The sequence below is a fragment of the Muntiacus reevesi genome, chromosome 4, assembly GCF_963930625.1.
Source record: "Muntiacus reevesi chromosome 4, mMunRee1.1, whole genome shotgun sequence".
Lineage (NCBI taxonomy): Eukaryota > Metazoa > Chordata > Mammalia > Artiodactyla > Cervidae > Muntiacus > Muntiacus reevesi.
Genome location: NC_089252.1, coordinates 100,646,786 through 100,667,124, shown reverse-complemented (window position 1 = coordinate 100,667,124; position 20,339 = coordinate 100,646,786). Strand labels below are relative to the sequence as shown.

The 20,339-nt window shown below is 37.3% G+C and overlaps 1 protein-coding gene across 3 annotated transcripts in view; it reads right to left on the bottom strand.

Moving 5' to 3' along the window:
• The window catches only part of CFAP20DC (CFAP20 domain containing), a 256,876-nt gene that overhangs the window by 168,256 nt on the left and 68,281 nt on the right, over positions 1-20,339 (bottom strand). For all 3 annotated transcript variants that reach the window (XR_010662983.1, XM_065933365.1, XM_065933366.1), the window contains exon 5: positions 3,038-3,152. Coding sequence is in view for 2 of the 3 variants with exons in the window: in XM_065933365.1 (XP_065789437.1) it covers positions 3,038-3,152 (115 nt within the window). In the remaining variant the exon portion in view is untranslated. The remainder of the gene's footprint in view (positions 1-3,037; positions 3,153-20,339) is intronic.

Here is a 20,339-nt window from a genome sequence, read left to right as displayed (position 1 = left end):
AAAATGCAAATCTGACCAGGCACTCCTCCTGCAAGCCCTTCAGTAGCTCCCTATCACCTAGGAGATAGAAGTTCAGGATCTGTGGCTGTAAACACAAGGCCATCAGGAGGTTGCCGGTTCTCCTTTCCAGCCTTGCTACTTTCCCACTGCCTCTCTTCAGCAATACTGAATTACTGGACTTCCCTGCACACCTCAGGCAGCTACTCTCACTGCTGCTCCTTCTCTTCCAGGAATACCACGCCCACTCAAGCTGGTTAATGCCATCTTGTCTTTCAGGGCCCAACTCAGGCATCCTCTTCTTTAGGAGCTCCTCTCTGGCCATTGCCCTGGTGCCCCGCAGTCACTGTGGGTTCTGCTCACGCAGCATGTACCACACAATACAGAACCGCTCTATTTAAATATGTCTTAGTTCACTGGGCCGTAAGCTTCTGATGTCATCTCACATCCATTCCTCCACTGCTATTGCCCTAGTCCTTATTAATCCCAATCTGGAATACTGCATGTGTTTTCCTCGTCTGCACTTTTTAGTCCCCTCAAGCCATTCGTTTCTCAAATCAGTAATTCTGAAAAAAGAGAGAGAAGAGAAAAAGATTCCCAGATTAATCTTTCCAAGTACAGAAAGGACTGTATGTTCTCTTCAAACCAAGCTTAATTGCTTCCTTTTCTCTCTAAAGTGGCTCCCAAAGAGTGGAATATGCATTGTATGTGAAATGGTTTTAGACTGTTCATGGGCATGGGCATTAAATGGCTATGGATCACAGAATAAAAACTTCCCTCTATCAGTTTTGTTTCAATCCTAATTATGCCCAAGAAAATGCTTCAACATTTATCTAACTCTTGATAAACTCCTGTTAATAAAAGAGTAGGCCTCAGGACAGAACCCTTAACAGGAAATAGTATTTAGCTAGACTCTAAAATACTGTTTGTTTTCAGTATGTTTATTGTTATGGATAATTTCTATTTCTGGAAAGTTATACTGGTTTTCCATTCATAAGTGTGATATAACTTAAAAAAAATAAATTTAAGTAAAAAAAAAGTTGAGTTGGTTTAAAAGGAAAAGTATTAATTATACTGGAACAGTTAGTATCCAAACATGGTAAAGTCATGACAGTAGTACTGAAATAACTGACATTTGAAAAAGACTAGTCAGTCTTATCAGGCTGAAATTTACTAGCCTGTAACCTACTGCTTACTTACTTATACATTACTCTGCTTGGCATCTCGGAGGTTACATAAATCTCCCAACCTGTACCAGGCTGTTGGATTACAGAACTGAGGTTTCCTTAAGGCTACTTTAAGAAATCTGAGAAAAATGATGCATTATTCTCTGTTCTCCAAATATGCAGCACTTTCCAGCCTCCACATTTTCATGTATGCTAGAAATGCTCAGTTTTTTACCTCTACCTGTTGAAATTCTAATACAGTCCTTTAAAGTCCATCCCAAGAACAATCTCCTTCATGTTCAGTTCAGTTCAGTCACTCAGTCGTGTCCAACTCTCTGCGACTCCATGAACTGAAGCACACCAGGCCCCTCTGTCCATCACCAATTCCTGGAGTTTACCCAAACCCATGTCCATTGAGTCAGTGATGCCATCCAACCATGTCACCCTCTGTCGTCCCCTTCTCCTCCTGCCTTCAATCTTTCCCAGCATCAGGGTCTTTTCAAATGAGACAGCTCTTCACATCAGGTGGTCAAAGTATCGGAGTTTCCACTCCAGCATCAGTCCTTCCAATGAACACCCAGGACTGATCTCCTTTAGGATGAACTGGTTGGATCTCCTTGCAGTCCAAGGGACTCTCAAGAGTCTTCTCCGACACCACAGTTCAAAAGCATCAATTCTTTGGCGCTTAGCTTTCTTTATGGTCCAACTCTCACATTCACACATGACTAATTGGAAAAGCCACAGCCTTGACTAGACGGTCCTTTGTTGACAAAGTAATGTCTCTGCTTTTTAACATGCTGTCTAGGTTGGTCATAACTTTCCTTCCAAGGAGTAAGTTTTTTTTTAATTTCATGGCTGCAATCACCATCTGCAGTGATTTTGGAGTCCAAAAAAATAAAGTCAGTCACTGTTTCCACTGTTTCCCCATCTATTTGCCATGAAGTAATGGGACCGGATGCCATGATCTTAGTTTTCTGAATGTTGAGCTCTAAGCCAACCTTTTCACTCTCCTCTTTCACTTTCATCAAGAGGTTCTTTAGTTCTTCTTCACTTTCTGCCAAAGGATGGGGTCATCTGCATATCTGAGGTTATTGATATTTCTCCTGGCAATTTTGATTCCAGCTTGTGCTTCTTCCAGCTCAGCGTTTCTCATGATGTACTCTGCACAGAAGTTAAATAAGTAGGGTGACAATATACAGCCTTGACGTACTCGTTTTCCTATTTGGAACCAGTCTGTTGTTCCACGTCCAGTTCTAACTGTTGCTTCCTGACCTGCATACAGTAGGTTTCTCAAGAGGCAGGTCAGGTGGTCTGGTATTCCCATTCTTTCAGAATTTTCCAAAGTTTATTGTGATTCACACAGTCAAAGGCTTTGGCATAGTCAATAAAGCAGAAATAGATGTTTTTCTGAAACTCTCTTGCTTTTTCAATGATCCAGTGGATGTTGGCAATTTGATCTCTGGTTCCTCTGCCTTTTCTAAAACCAGCTTGAACATCTTGGAAGTTCTCAGTTCACATATTGCTGAAGCCTGGCTTGGAGAATTTTGAGCATTACTTTACTAGTATGTGAGATGAGTGCAATTGGGAAACCGTTTCTTATCCTGCAGTCAGATCGATTTCCATCCCTTTCACTGTACCAACAGCACTTTCTCTCTCTACAGTGCTTCCTAACACAGTTTTGGTGATATTCTAGATATTCAAACAATTATATTTTTCCACCTCACAAATCTTAAGCTCTGGAGCGAAGAGAATACATCTATTCATTTTTAATACAATCATGGAAGCTAACAAATGCTTCATATACAGAGTAGGCCCAGGATTAATATTTACTGAAATAAATTTAATATTTTAAGCAATATTCTTGTGACACTTACAATTTTGCGCTTGATCATGAAGAGTGGGATTTTTGCATGAAGAGGGGTTGAAGACAATTCCTTGTGGATGGTTGATAAATACAATCTTCTTTTTATGTTTCTCAAATCAGTAATTCTGAAAAAAGAAAGAGAAGAGAAAAAGATTCCCATCAATATAATAACCACTTCTTTGGATAATCATCAAGATGATATAATCTATCATATAGGCCCTTTTCAACAGGGAGATCAAATGCAGGATTTAAAAATTGCTTTTTCTTTGAAGAAGTAATAAAATGTCTTCCTTAAATTCAAAGTGCTCACATGCCTGAGTGTATAAATTCACTTAATATGCTAATTTATTTCAGTACTCTACCCTATATTACTAGTCTTCCAGCCTATGAAAAAATTCAATTTGTATGAACTGAGAAACTGCTAGCCTTTAATAACCATGCTTGTTCCAGCCCCTTAAGCTTGAGTTATCTTGGGACATACTGTCACCTACTAAATAGGAAAACATTATGGGCTTCTTTTCCTAAAAATTCACCTGTCATTTTATATAGGCTCTTGGCCTGCTTAGAGACAGACACAAAACACTGACTGTCAGTTTCACTTTCTAAGCACATATCTTCAAGCCAGAATTATAATACACAAGTTTATTGCTCACTACTCAGGTCAACCCACAGTGATACCAAGGACACTGAATTTGAACATCTTTAATAGATTTAGACCACAGCTATGATCACAGAGATTAGGTTTGCTTCAAATTGATAGAGGCTCATTTTTATGTTCTGCTTCTTTTAGGTCTCAGAGGTAACAGAGCAGGCTTAAAATATCCAAACCTGTCTCAAGCTGCTATACTGAATTATTGATGCTTCCTTAGAAACTGTCTTTTTATTCTCCAATAATAGTGGGATTTACCCCATCTCTGAGCAACTTTGTCTGGGTGCACTAACTGCTAATTTTCTACAATTAGCAATTCCTCAAGGAGACATTTCATTCAAATATACTGCTACCAATATTTACAGTGTAACTAATTATAGTGTAAATCAACACAGGCTTTTCCAGACCTATCCCTTGCCTCCCCTCCCCACTTTTCTAATCTCTTTAAAACTATCACTGAACAATGTTAAAAATAGGTACAGTAAATATTAGGAGACATGATTTCAGAATATTCCCCAGACTTAAAAATTCTATCCTACCTGCACTAAACAATACCATAAATTCATTTAAAAAGCAATAAGGCCTTTCAAGCCATTGTCAGAGTTAAGGTTTAAAATGCAAAAGTGTTAACACTACTTAGGTTTTATCCTTACAGAGATAAGAAAATGTGGAATATTTGCCCTAAGGTACTCTCTTCAAAGTGGGAGCAACACATGGAGGGGAGGCAAAAAATATTAGATCACCTTTCACACCAACTTTTTAAACTGTATTTATGTAACTTTCGTTACATATATAGTAGAGCAATATGTTTATATATATTTGAAATAATAAATGTATCTATATGGTTGGTGTGCTCAAACATTTTACCAACAGGATTCAGGATCCAATATGTTTGTAAGGCATTGTCAAAAGGGCTGCTTTTCACTCTCTTCAGTAGCAACTACTGATTAGAAGATGAAAGACTATACATACAGCAATTCTGCAAAGAAAATGAGAACAAAAAATTCCCTTGAATCAAACAAAATGTTTGATTGCCATCAACCCCAAAATTATTTGAGACACCATTTCACGAAGGTTTGCTTTGCTTGTAGAGATAAGACTATGTCATTTTTATTTGAAGAGGTATGGACCAAACTCCAAACAGAGGACTATCTGAGTATACTCCCACTTCATCAACAGATGGAACAATAGGAACATTCATTCATTCACTTTTTCAACCAATATTCCCTGAGCCAAGTAACATCCTGGGTATATACTGGGGAATATAACAGTGAAAAAGTCAGGATCGCTACCTTCCTAGAGCTTCTAGTCTAGTGGAAAAGGCAGGTAAAAAAAGTATAATGAGAAAAAAACAAATGCAAGTTATCCCAAATGCAGTGAAGGAGACAAAAAGAGACTGAACTAGAAAACATCAAGAAATAAACTACTTCAGACAGTAAAGTCAGCAGGGCTAGGACTTAATAGGTAAGAGAGAGACGTGAGATAGAAAGGAGAGTTAAAAGCTCAAATCATGCTGGGGCTTTATGCTAAGGTAAGGAGTTTATAATAATGTATTATATACAACAGGAGTCTACAAGGGCGTCAACATTCTACCATGCATGATGAATAGCTATCATAAAGATAAACAGATATGGTCTCTCTATTTATTGGGGTAAGATCTGTATAACTGAAATGTACAGATTTTAGTGTTCAATCTCATTTATGTATATGTATTTGTGTGTTTATATATATATATAAACTTGAGTATTTTCCTGCATGTTATCATAATGGTATCTTTTTATTTGGAAATAATCTCTAAGTGAGAGAAAAGTATCAAGAACAGAACACAGAAGACTCACATATACTTTATTTAGAATAGTTTATTGCTTAATGATGAGCTTTAATTAGCAGAAGTTTCTAATTTTCATGATGTCCAGTTGATCATTATTGATAGCAGTGCTTTCTGTCTTAAAAAAAATCCTCACCTACTCCAAAGTTGTGAAAGTATTTTTCTGTTTCCTTTCACTTCTTTACAGCTTTAGTTTCTACATTTAGCCTACGATTCATCTCAAATCAAGTTCTCTGTACTGTGTGAGGTACTGTGTATGGTTCTTTCCTTTCTGTATGTTTATCCAGCTGTCCTACCATCATTTATTAAATACTTTTTTTTTCATTTATTTTTATTAGTTGGAGGCTAATTACTTTACAATATTGAGGTGGGTTCTGTCATACATTGACATGAATCAGCCATGGAGTTACATGTATTCCACATCCCGATCCCTCCTCCCACCTCCCTCTCCACCCGATCCCTCTGGGTCTTCCCAGTGCACCAGGCCCAAGCACTTGTCTCATGCATCCAACCTGGGCTGATGATCTGTTTCACCATAGATAATATACATGTTTTGATGCTGTTCTCTCCGAACATCCCATCCTCGCCTTCTCCCACAGAGTCCAAAAGTCTGTTCTGTACATCTGTGTCTCTTTCTCTGTTTTGCATATAGGGTTATCATTACCATCTTTCTAAATTCCACATATATGTATTAGTATGCTGTAATGTTATCTTTCTGGCTTACTTCACTCTGTATAATGGACTCCAGTTTCATCCATCTCATTAGAACTGATTCAAATGAATTCTTTTTAATGGCTGAGTAATATTCCATGGTGTATATGTACCACAGCTTCCTTATCCATTCGTCTGCTGATGGGCATCTAGGTTGCTCCCATGCCCTGGCTATTATATACAGTGCTACGATCAACATTGGGGTATATGTGTCTCTTTCAGATCTGGTTTCCTTGGTGTGTATGACCAGAAGTGGTACTGCTGGGTCATATGGCAGTTCTATTTCCAGTTTTTTAAGAAATCTCCACACTGTTCTCCATAGTGGCTGTACTAGTTTGCATTCCCACCAACAGTGTAAGAGGGTTCTCTTTTCTCCACACCCTCTCCAGCACTTATTGCTTGTAGACTTTTGGATAGCAGCCATCCTGACTGGCGTGTAATGGTACCTCATTGTGGTTTTGATTTGCATTTCTCTGATAATGAGTGATGTTGAGCATCTTTTCATGTGTTTGTTAGTCATCTGTATGTCTTCTTTGGAGAAATGTCTGTTTAGATCTTTGGCCCATTTTTTGACTGGGTCATTTATTCTTCTGGAATTGAGTTGCAGGAGTTGCTTGTATATTTTTTAGATTAATCCTTTGTCTGTTGCTTCATTTGCTATTATTTTCTCCCATTCTGAGGGCTGTCTTTTTACCTTGCTTATAGTTTCCTTTGTTGTGCAAAAGCTTTTAAGTTTCATTAGGTTCCATTTGTTTATTTTTACTTTTATTTCCAATATTCTGGGAGGTGGGTCATAGAGGATCCTGCTGTGATTTATGTCGGAGAGTGTTTTGCCTATGTTCTCCTCTAGGAGTTCTATAGTTTCTGGTCTTACATTTAGATCGTTAATCCATTTTGAGTTTATTTTTTGTGTATATGGTGTTAGAAAGTGTTCTAGTTTCATTCTTTTACAAGTGGTTGACCAGTTTTCCCAGCACCACTTGTTAAAGAGATTGTCTTTTTTCCATTGTATATCCTTGTCTCCTTTGTCGAAGATAAGGTGTCCATAGGTTCGTGGATTTATCTCTGGGCTTTCTATTTTGTTCCATTGATCTATATTTCTGTCTTTGTGACAGTACCATACTGTCTTGATGACTGTGGCTTTGTAGTATAGTCTGAAGTCATATTAAAGACTTCTTTACTCACTGAAATGTCTTGGTGCTTTGCTGAAACTCAATTGACTATAAATATGTAAGTATGTGTATTTCTGGACTCTTTACACTATATTAATCCATTTGCTTCATTTACCCATTCTTACACCAATGTCACACTGCTTTCATTACTGTAGATTCACAGTAAGTCTTCAAACTAGGTAAAGAAATTCTTCAAGTCGGTTTTGTCTAAGACCTGTTTAGCCCTTGCTTTTTCATACAGATACTAAGATCCTCTTATTTTCTGCTAAAAAAAGAAAAGTTATTGAGAGTTTAACTTGGATTGTGTTGAATCTATTGATCAATTTAAGGAGAACTATATTGATGCTTTCAATCTACTTGCCTGTTATCTCCCTCTATTTATTTGGGCCTTGTCTAATTTGTTTCACAATGCTTTCAGTTCAGTTCGGTTGCTCAGTCGTGTCTGACTCTTTGTGACCCCATGGACCATAGCACGACAGGCCTCCCTGTCCATCACCAACTCCCAGAGCCTACTCAAACTCATGTCCATTGAGTCAGCGATGCCATCCAACCATCTCATCCTTTATTGTCCCCTTCTCCTACCACCTTCAATCTTTCCCAGCATCAGGGTCTTTTCAAATGAGTCAACTCTTCGCACCAAGTGGTCAGAATATTGGAGTTTCAGCTTCAACATCAGTCCTTCCAATGCATATTCAGGACTGATTTCCTTTAGAATGGACTGAGTGCATCTCCTTGCAGTTAAAGGGACTCTCAAGAATCTTCTCCAATACCACAGTTCAAAAGCATCAATTCTTCAGCGCTCAACTTACTTTATAGTCCAACTCTCACACACATACAAGACTATTAGAAAAATCATAGCCTTGACTAAATGGACCCTTGTTGGCAAAGTAATATCACTGCTTTTTTAATATGCTGTCTAGGTTGGTCATACGGAGAAGGCAATGGCACCCCACTCCAGTACTCTTGCCTGGAAAATCCCATGGATGGAGGAGCCTAGTAGGCTGCAGTCCATGGGGTCGCTAAGAGTTGGACACGAATGAGCGACTTCACTTTCATGCATTGGAGAAGGAAATGGTAACCCACTCCAGTGTTCTTGCCTGGAGAATCCTAGGGACAGGGGAGCCTGGTGGGCTGCCGTCTATGGGGTTGCACAGAGTCGGACATGACTGAAGTGACTTAGTAGCAGCAGCAGCAGGTTGGTCATAACCTTTCTTCCAAGGAGTAAGCGTCTTTTAATTTCATAGCTGCAATCACCATCTGCAGTGATTTTGGAGCCCCCCAAAATAAAAGTCAGCCACTGTTTCCCCATCTATTTCCCATGAAGTGATGGGACCAATGCCATGATCTTAGTTCTCTGAATATTGAGCTCTAGGCCAACCTTTTCACTCTCCTCTTTCATTTTCATCAAGAGGCTCTTTAGTTCTTCTTCACTTTCTGCCATAAGGGTGGTGTCATCTGTATATCTGAGGTTATTGATACTTCTCCTGGCAAAGTTGATTCCCACTTGTGCTTCCTCCAGCCCAACGTTTCTCATGATGTGCTTTGCATATAAGTTAAATAAGTAGGGTGACAATACACAGCCTTGACATATTCCTTTTCCTATTTGGAACCAGTCTGTTGATCCATGTCCAGTTCTACCTGTTGCTTCCTGACCTGCATACAGATTTCTCAAGAGGCAGGTCACATGCTTTACAGTTTTCATTTTAGAAGTCTTGCATATATTTTGTTAAATTTATTCCTATGTTTTTGTTTTATGACATGATGGAAAATGAATTTTAAAATTTCATTTATTAGTTGATTGCTACTAGTATATAGAAATACCACTGATTTTTGTATATAGACCTTGTTTCCTATGACCTTACTTAATTCACTCATGAATTTTAGTAGTTGTTTGCTAGGTCCCTGAGAATTTTCTATATACACAACCATGTCTTCAGTAAATAAATATTTCAACTTTTCCTTTTTTCAATTTTTATACCTTTTATTTATTTTTTCTGGCATAACTGTCTTGGTTAGGATCTCTACAATATATGGAACAGAAGTGATGAGAGTAGAAGATCTTGCCTTGTTCTTAATCATAAGGGGAAAATGTTCACTCAGTTTCTACTAAATATGATTTTAGATGTAGGTTTCTTTTATCAGAGAAACTTTACTTCTATTTCTAGTTTTTTGAGACTTTTTAAATCATGAAAAGGTGTAGAATTTTGCAAAATGCTTTTTTCTGCAAATTGATAAATGATCCTATTATCTTTCTCCTTTATTCTGTCTATTTGCTGAATTACGGTGATTGCTTTTCAAATGTGAAACCAACCTTATATTCTGGGTGTAAGTTTCAATTGTGCTAGCATTTCTGTTGAGGATTTTTACACCTGTGCTCATGAGGGACACTGGTACATAATTTTCTTGAAATATCTATGTCAGGTTTTTTTTTCCCCATTTATTTTTATTCGTTGGAGGCTAATTACTTTACAATATTGTAGTGGTTTTTGCCATACATTGACATGAAATAGCCATGGGTTTACATGTGTTCTTCATCCCCATCCCCCCTCCCGCCTCCCTCTCCATCCCATCCCTCTGGGTCTTCCCAGTGCACCAGCCCTGAGTACCCGTCTCATGCATCTAACCTGGGCTGGTGATCTGTTTCACCCTTGACAATATACTTGTTTCAATGCTGTTCTCTGAACATCCCATCCTCGCCTTCTCCCACAGAGTCCAAAAGTCTGTTCTGTACATCTGTGTCTCTTTTTCTGTTTTGCATATAGGGTTATCGTTACCATCTTTTTAAACTCCATATACATGTGTTAGTATACTGTATTGGTCTTTATCTTTCTGGCTTACTTCACTCTGTATAATGGACTCCAGTTTCATCCATCTCATTAGAACTGATGCAAATGAATTCCTTTTAATGGCTAAGTAATATTCCATGGTGTATATGTACCACAGCTTCCTTATCCATTCGTCTGCTGATGGGCATCTAGGTTGCTTCCATGTCCTGGTTATTATAAACAGTGCTGTGATCTACAGTGGGGTACACGTGTCTCTTTCAGATCTGGTTTCCTCGGTGTGTATGCCCAGGAGTGGGATTACTGGGTCATATGGAAGAATGGAACTGGAGGAATCAACACGCCTGACTTCAGGCTCTATTACAAAGCCACAGTCATCAAGACAGTATGGTACTGGCACAAAGACAGAAATATAGATCAATGGAACAAAATAGAAAGCCCAGAGATAAATCCATGAACCTATGGACATCTTATCTTCGACAAAGGAGGCAAGGATATACAATGGAAAAAAGACAACCTCTTTAACAAGTGGTGCTGGGAAAACTGGTCAACCACTTGTAAAAGAATGAAACTAGAACACTTTCTAACACCATATACACAAAAATAAACTCAAAATGGATTAACGATCTAAATGTAAGACCAGAAACTATAGAACTCCTAGAGGAGAACATAGGCAAAACAGCAGGATCCTCTATGACCCACCCCCCAGAATATTGGAAATAAAAGTAAAAATAAACAAATGGAACCTAATGAAACTTAAAAGCTTTTGCACAACAAAGGAAACTATAAGCAAGGTGAAAAGACAGCCCTCAGAATGGGAGAAAATAATAGCAAATGAAGCAACAGACAAAGGATTAATCTAAAAACATACAAGCAACTCCTGCAACTCAATTCCAGAAGAATAAATGACCCAGTCAAAAAATGGGCCAAAGATCTAAACAGACATTTCTCCAAAGAAGACATACAGATGACTAACAAACACATGAAAAGATGCTCAACATCACTCATTATCAGAGAAATGCACATCAAAACCTCAATGAGGTACCATTACACGGCAGTCAGGATGGCTGCTATCCAAAAGTCTACAAGCAATAAATGCTGGAGAGGGTGTGGAGAAAAGAGAACCCTCTTACACTGTTGGTGGGAATGCAAACTAGTACAGCCACTATGGAGAACAGTGTGGAGATTTCTTAAAAAACTGGAAATAGAACTGCCATATGATCTATGTAAGGTTTGATAACAGAGTTTAATTCCATAAACTGATTTGGAAAGTGTTTCCTCCTCTATTATCTAAAAATTTGTTTAAAATGCTGCTAATTATTCTTTAATGTTGTTACTCAGTAGCTTTGACTCCTTGCAACCCCATGGACTGTAGCTGGCCAGGCTCCTGTGTCCATGGAATTCTCCAGGCAAGAATACTGGAGTGGGTTGCCATTTCCTTCTACAAGAGAATTTCCCAACTTAGGAATTGAACCCAGGTCTCCTGCATTGCAGGCAGATTCTTTACCATCTGTGCCTGAAGTGTTCTTTCTAGGAAGATTAAAGTTATATTTCAATTTAACAGATTTACAGGGCCACTCAGATTTCCAATTTTTCTTGTTTCAGCTTTGGTAAGTTGCAATTTTCATTTAAGATTGTTGACTTTATTGCGATAAATTCCTTTTTGTAGGATCAATAGGATCTGTAGTGGCATCCCCTCTCATTCCTTACACTGGTAATTTTTGGCCTCTCTTTTTAAGTAAATCAATCTGCTGTGGTTTACCAACTCCATTTTTTAAAAAGAAACAATTTTTGCCTTTGAAAAACTTTTCTTTCTTTTCAATTTTACTGCTTCCTGATCTTATTTTTAAAATTTCTTTCCTTCTATTTATTTTGGGTTTAATTTGTTCTTTTTTCCTATTAGCTTCCTAGGATGGAAAGTTAGATAATTAATTTTAGATCTTTCTCTTTTCTCATACAGGCATTTAAAATGACAAGCTTTCCTCTAAGCATTATTGTAGCTGCATCCCACAAATTCTGATTATGCTGTACTGTAATTTTTATTCAGTTTGAAATATTTTCTAATTTCCATATTTTTTTTTCCTTGAATCTTGGATTACTTAGAAATGTGCTATTCAATTTTCAAACAGTACAGGTTTTTTCCCCCTATATATTTCATTAGTATTGATTTTTAATTTAATCCCACTGTGACCAGAAAACATACTTGGTAAAATTTGCTTTTCATTAAAAAAAAAAAACATTATAAGACATTGTATGACCCAGCATAAGACTGGTGAATGGTCTATATACATTTGAATTTGATGCTAACACTTTAAAATTGTAAAGCATTAAAAACTATTTTCCCTTAAGTCTAGTCAATACTGATTTGTCATCTACTGCTTTTTTAGAACACTTCTTCGTACTTCTGGGCAATTCTAGCACCTGAATCACAATTTTCCTCTTTTGTCATCATTCTGGGTGACTTTAAAGAGAACAAGTTTAATCTAAACCTAAACCTCTTCCACAATGACAACCAATATTTTCATTGCATTCTAGTGACTTAGATGAACAGTTCTACTCTGTAGCCCAGCATCACTAATAATGACTCAACTTCAAGGTCTTCTATTCAAATTTTCCTCCTGATTCATTAATTAATTCAACTAACATTCAGTCAATGCCTTAGAGGTATAGAACAAGGTACTAGAGATATGGAAGTAGCTAAGAGATGGAAATGTACTCTGGAGACTCCCGTGGGGGAAATAAGTATTCTTAAGCAGCTGTTCTTAGCACTTCCACAGTCATTCTCTAATTAAGTCTCAAATAAATTCTTCACTACAGGTAGTATATTCATCCTCCACTTTGAAGATGAGGAAACTAGATTCTAGAAACTAAGACATCAAATTGCTCTCTGCAGCTGCAGCTGACACCAGAGGTGGATCCAGAGGGCATACAATGGGATGCTGGAGTGGGCTGTCACAACAATACCAGCATTCTCACTCCTATTTGTTCATACTTCATTCTTTTGTGTTTTCCATGCCTTTGCTTACACATTTCCCTTGGAAAGTCCCTTCTCTTATAATGTCAATTGAACTATATTCATCCATCAGTTTCGATTAGATATGCCACCTACTCCTCAAAAACATCTGGGATCGCCAAATTAAAAATAATCACTTTTATTTTCTTACTTACAACACCATGTGTTCAATCTTATAACTGAATTTTTTCCACTCCTCCTTGGCACTCTTAGGTCAGTAACTATAGTCAACTTTATGAGTCATCATGTCCAAAGAAAGGCAATGCCAAAGAATGCTAAAACTACTGCATAATTGCACTCATCTCACATGCTAGTAAAGTAATGCCTAAAATTCTCGAAGCCAAGCTTCAGCAATACGTGAACTGTGAACTTCCAGATGTTCAAGCTGGTTTTAGAAAAGGCTGAGGAACCAGAGATCAAATTGCCAACATCCAGTGGATGATCAAAAACCAAGAGAGTTCCAGAAAAACATCTGCTTTATTGACTATGCCAAAGCCTTTGACTGTGTGGATCACAATAAACTGTGGAAAATTCTGAAAGAGATGGGCATACCAGACCATCTGACCTGCCTCTTGAGAAACCTGTATGCGGGTCAGGAAGCAACAGTTAGAACTGGACATGGAACAACAGACTGCTTCCAAATAGGCAAAGGAGTATGTCAAGGCTGTATATTGTCACCCTGCTTATTTAACTTCTATGCAGAGTACATCATGAGAAACTCTGGGCTGGAGGAAGCACAAGTTGGAATCAACTTTGCTGGGAGAAATATCAATAACCTCAGATATGCAGATGACACCACCCTTATGGCAGAAAGTGAAGAAGAACTAAACAGCCTCTTGATGAAAGTGAAAAAGGAGAGTGCAAAAGTTAGCTAGGTTCAACTTTCAGAAAACTAAGATGATGGCATCCAGTCCCATCACTTCATGGCAAACAGATGGGGAAATAGTGGCTGACTTTATTTTTCTGGGCTCCAAAATCACTGCAGATGGTGACTGCAGCCATGAAATTAAAAGACGATTATTCTTTGGAAGAAAAGTTATGACCAACCTAGACAGTATATTAAAAAGCAGAGACATTACTTTGTCAACAAAGGTCCATCTAGTCAAGGTTATGGTTTTTCCAGTAGTCATGTATGGATGTGAGAGTTGGACTATAAAGAAAGCTGAGCGCAGAAGAATTGATGCTTTTGAACTGTGGTGTTGGAGAAGACTCTTGAGAGTCCCTTGGACTGCAAGGAGATCCAACCAGTCCATCCTAAAGGAGATCAGTCCTGGGTGTTCATTGGTAGGACTGATGCTGAAACTGAAACTCCAACAGTTTGGCAACCTGATGCGAAGAGCTGACTCATTTGAAAAGACCCTGATGCTGGGAAAGATAGAGGGCAGGAGAAGGGGACAACAGAGGATGAGATGGTTGGATGGCATCACTGACTCGATGGACGTGAGTTTAGGTGGACTCCAGGAGTTGGCGATGGACAGGGAGGCCTGGTGTGCTACGGTTCATGGGGTCGCAAAAAGTCAGACATGACTAAGCGACTGAACTGAAATGAACTGAAAATGTGGTCTCATATATCTCAGTTTTACCACTTGCTAGTAATATTTTATGGAGAAGGCAAAGGCAACCCACTCCAGTACTCTTGCCTGGAAAATCCCATGGATGGAGGAGCCTGGTAGGCTGCAGTCCATGGGGTCTCAAAGAGTCAGACATGACTGAGTGATATCACTTTCACTTTTCACTTTCATGCATTGGAGAAGGAAATGGCAACCCACTCCAGTGTTCTTGCCTGGAGAATCCCAGGGACAAGGGAGCCTGGAGAGCTGCCACCTATGGGGTCGCACAGATTCAGACACGACTGAAGCGACTTAGTAGCAGCAGCAGCAGTAATACTTTAATTGAGTTTAAAAGGGTTACTAGAATTTGGTATTCCAGAGCCCATATTAGAGTTTCAAGCAATCTCTCCTTCTAAATTCCACAAAGTAGTCTGAATTTGTAAATTTCCTAATATACAAATGCATAAGCACAAGAGTAGTAAAATTTCTGCAATTTGGAGGAAGAAAAATTTGTTAGAAATTCATCAGTGTTGTCATCTTGAGTTGGAAACATAGTTTCCAAGTACTGACATTTTTGCTTTTTTAGCCATAGTTATTATTTTAGACTAATCATTAACAAGTAGGGAAATAGGCCATGAAGATTAAGAGCAGTAATTCTGAAGCCAGATGCTTTGGGTTTAAATTTTGGCTTCATCATTTTTACCTGTGTGACACTGGGCATGTTCCTTAACCTTTTGTGCATTAGTTTCCTCACCAGTAAAATATGGAAAACTAATAGTACTCACAGGATTGTTGTGAGGGGTGTATAAGTAAATATACATGAAATGTTCAGAACAGTGCCTGGCACACAGAAAACTCTACCTAGGTACTAACGACTATTAATCTGAGTGGCGGTGGATTGCTTACTAAATGCTTTTTATGTTTCTCCTTTAATATTCTTATAACTAAAATCTGACTGGCCTTTACATGACTACATTATCCTCTACTGATGTACCAACCTCCAAACTGGAAAGTAGGAATGGGTAGGGTTGTGAGCCATGACATCCTTCATCCTGCTGCTGTGAGTCTTGATGAAAAAATATGGGTGTCACTGTAGGTTGCTATCTACAATCTGTCTCTTCTATTGGCCTGAGAGGTCCCTGAGGACAGACCATATCCTGGTTATCACAGCATCTCACAGAGCTTGGTTGAGAGTTTTATAGTTAATTGGGAAATAGATGCTGAACTGTCTTAACTGTCTTTGTTGAAGCCCTACTGGAATCATGTATTTATTGCAAATCTACTTATTATGCACCTGTGTGTGTGTGCTTAGTCACTCAGTTGTGTCTGACTCTTCGCGATCCCAGGAACTGCAGTCCACCAGATTCCTCTGTCCATAAGGATTCTCCAGGCAAGGATACTAGAGTGGGCTGCCATGCCCTCCTCCAGGGGATCTTCCCAACCCAGGGATCGAACCCACGTCACCCACATTCCAGGTGGATTCTTTACCACCTGAGCCACCAGGGGGCCCCTTTTTATGCACCTACTTAGTGCCAAGTCTGGAAGGAAATACTGGGGATGTCATAGTGAATCAAACAAAGTCCCTGCCCTCATGAGGCCTATGTGTTAACCGAAGAAGACAGTAGTAATAAACAAGAGGCAAGTGAACAATGAGACATATAATATGTCAGCTCTCAATAAGGACTATAAAGAAAAGTAAAGCATAAAAAGGTGATGGAGATGGGGTGAAAAGTATTATTTCAGAAGAGGCAGTCAGGGATGGCTTCCCAGAGAAGGTGCCATTTGGGCAAGAGTTGAGTGAAATGAAAGTTAGAAACTGACAGATTCCAGACAGAATATTCCTGAGGACTATGTAGAAATATATTCCTTTCTATAGCAGGTCTTTTAACATAATCCAACTGATACACATTAAGAAAAGGGAGCTCCTGGGCTAAAAAAGCTTGATAAGAACCACAAGATGGGTGCAAGGCATGACCTCATGGAGGTCAGGTTTGGTTTGCACAAAACAGGTCTCAGTTAAATATATTATGACTCTGATTTCTAGAAGAAATTCTAAATGATCATGTGCCCTGCTTAGGAGAGCGGTATTAGGACTAAGCCACTCCAATGATGATGAGGTTTTATTCTACTGTCTTATGCAAACCTTCTCTATCTCATAATCAAGAATAGTTCGTTTTGAAGGGAAAACAAAATCATGTGCTAAGCTTAAATGGTTCTAAAAGTAAGCTGAATTGCTACTTAAAAAAATTAAAATTAGTCATTCATGAGAGAGAGAGTATAAATGCATATGTGTGACGACTTAAAAGCTTCATTACGCTTATGTGCTTTTTTGGGGACAATTTAGTTGCTAAGGAAGGCTGCTTGTAAAACATCTCTTCACTTGTAATACAGGCTTGATTTTCACCATCTAAAACCTCCTGTGACTTAACAAAGCAGAAAAAGACAGGCAATACTTATATCACTCCTCTTGCACTTAAATACACATTTGTTTTTTTTTAAAGTACAAGTTAATACATTTTTTACATCTGTAAGTGAGCACTGATAGCTAAGGGTCAGCAGTGTGATAGAAAAAGTAATGAGACCACATTAAGAAAAAATAGGGTAGTCAACGGGAAAATCAACCTCATTTATTATAATATTTTAGTGATCAGCAGGTATATAACTCTCTCAGCTATGGTCATTAATGACATTCATTTCAAACTTAACATTTATATTTGCAAACCATTTGAAAGTAAAATTACTTTTCAATTCAATTTTCAATTCACTTTTACATCTTCATCTTGATTGACCACTTTTTTCCCCACAATGGCCATCTCAGTGAGTATCTGAGTAAATGGTAACAACCTTTCAAAAGCACAGATACCCTCATCTATTCAGGTTACCTAGTTACTTTTCTTCTGATATATACAATCATTTACAATCATTTGTGAATGTTTACTTCAGGTCAGAATGAACTTGCAAAACTAATGTCAGACTTCTAATGACTTAATTTATTAGAATCGTTTGTTTTTAAAGGCAAAATGCTATTTTTCCTGTTGTGAACTAAAAAGAACAAAATTGGAATGCACATCTTTAGTGATGCTATAAAATAATTCTAGGTATAATTACTATTTATTATTAAACAGTATATTTAAATATGTGCAATGATGTTTAGATACATAGCTGATAAAGCTGTATACTGAAGTTTAAAGTTTTATAGAAGGTGGTTTCATGTATAAGGTCTCCCTTACACATTCATTCCTAGGCTTCACAATCATCAAAAGGGAGTTTTATTTCATTAGTTTTCCTTGGATCACTTCTGCTAAAGTTTAAATTCATTAAAGATTCTTTTGTCCTTAATGAAGAAGAGTAACTCTGCACCTAAGATGCTTTCATGTTCTATTTAAAGCACAATATAGCTCTTTTTATTGTTAACATTATAATAAATATTTCACATGTGGTTTTAAATTAATAACATTCTTAGACTCTTTCTTTGAATATCACTTGATTCCCTTTTTAAAAATACCTTTATTGAGGTATAATTTACATGTGCTAAAATTCACCATTTTTAGTGTACACGTTTAGAATATTTAAGGAGCTATGCAACCATCATCAAAATTCAGTTGTTGAACATTCTCATCACAAAAGATCCCTCAAGACTGTCTGCAGTCAAACCCCATTCTCACCTACTATCACTAATCTGATTTTGGTCTCCAAACATTTGCCTTTTCTGGATATTTCATACAGATGGAATGAAAATATACAAAATCTTTTGCATCTGACTTACTTAACATAATGTTTTCAGGATTCATCCAAACTGTAGCATGTAGCATTACTTTATATTGCAGAATAGTATTCCAATGTGTAGATATGTCACATTTTGTTTATCCATATCCATTCACCAGCTGAGTTGATGGATCTATACACTGTCTTTAGTTTAACTAATTTAAATACCACATACTAAAAACATTTATGTTTAACACTCTGTGTGGACATAATGTTTTCATGTTTCTTATGTACACAGTCAGGAAGACAGTCGTTGTGGTGGATATAAGGTGGTATTTCACTGTGGCTTTAATTTGTATTTTCCTAATGACAAATGATGTTGAGAATATTATCATGTGTTTTTAGCCATGTTTCCCTATCTTCTTTTATAAAGTGCCTATTCAAATCTTTTACCAAGGTGATGTGCTTTTGTACTAATGACCCAGTCATTTTTATATTCTGAGTATAAGAATCTAATTTGTAAATGTTTTCACCTGCCTGTGGCTTGTCTTCATTTACATAGTAGTGTTTTGTAAATGTTTTGTAACATTTGTAAATGTTTTCACCTGCCTGTGGCTTGTCTTCATTTACATAGTAGTGTTTTTTTCAAAGGCAAACTTAAAATTTTTAAGAAGTCCAATTTATCATTTTGTTCTTAACTTAATGACTGTTTGTCATACCTAAAAAAGGCTTTGCCTCTGTAGAAACCAAAAGTCATCGAGATATTTTACAACTTTAACTCCTATATTTAGGTCTACAATCCATTTTGAGCTAATTTTTATATACTGTGTGAATTAAGGCTCTAAATTAATTTTTTTGCATGTGGATATCCAAATGTCCTAGCACCATTTGTTGAAAAGACTATTCTTTTACCCACTGAATTACCTCAATTACAATACTTTGTAAAAACAAAAACAAAAACAAGTGATCACAAATGAAGGTTTATTTCTTGATTGTGTTAGCTGCTTCATTATTTTCTTCATGCTCTTATCATATTGCCTTAACTGCTATAGCTTTACAGTAAATTTTGAGTTAAGTGTGAATGCTCCATGTTTGTTCTTCTTTTACAAAACTGCTTTCCTATACTTTTGAATTCCCATAAAAACTTTAGGATAAGGTCATCAGTTTCTACAAAACACAACCACCCATCTGCTGGTGAATCTTTGGAGCAATATGGGGAAAATTGTCAAGAATATGGAATCTTTTAATAAAATGGCTCTCTATTTACTTGTATTTTTAATTTCTCTCAGCAAAGCTTTTTAATTTCAGTACACAAATCTTGTACTAAATTTGCTGAGGTATTCCTAAACTTCTTATTCTCTTTGATGTTACTGCAGAATTAACTGTTTTCTTAATTTCATCTTCAGATTGTTCTTTGTTAGTATACAGAAATACAACTGATTTTTGAATATTGATTTTCATATTCCTTAACCTCACTGAACTCATTACTTTTCTGCAGACACTCATATCGTTTGTGATTAAAGACAGTCTTGCCTTTTCCTTTCCAATATGAATGCCTTACATTATTTACATATTTTTTCTTGCTTTATTGCATTGACTAGAATCTCCAGTATAATGATGAACAGAAATGGTGAAAGAAAACAGCCATATTTTGTTTCTAATCATAGGGAGAAAGCATTCAATCTTTCCTCAGTAAGTATAATAAGCTATGTAATACATGTTTTTCATAGATAGCTTTTAACAAGTGGAGGAAATTCTCTTCTTATTCTAGTTTATAAAAATGGATCAACAGTGAAAATTTAAGATCAAAAACAATATGGCACCTAAAACACAAGCAACAAAGGGGAAAACAGACGTACTGAGTTTCAAAAAAAATTTGCCCCACAAAGGACACCATAAGA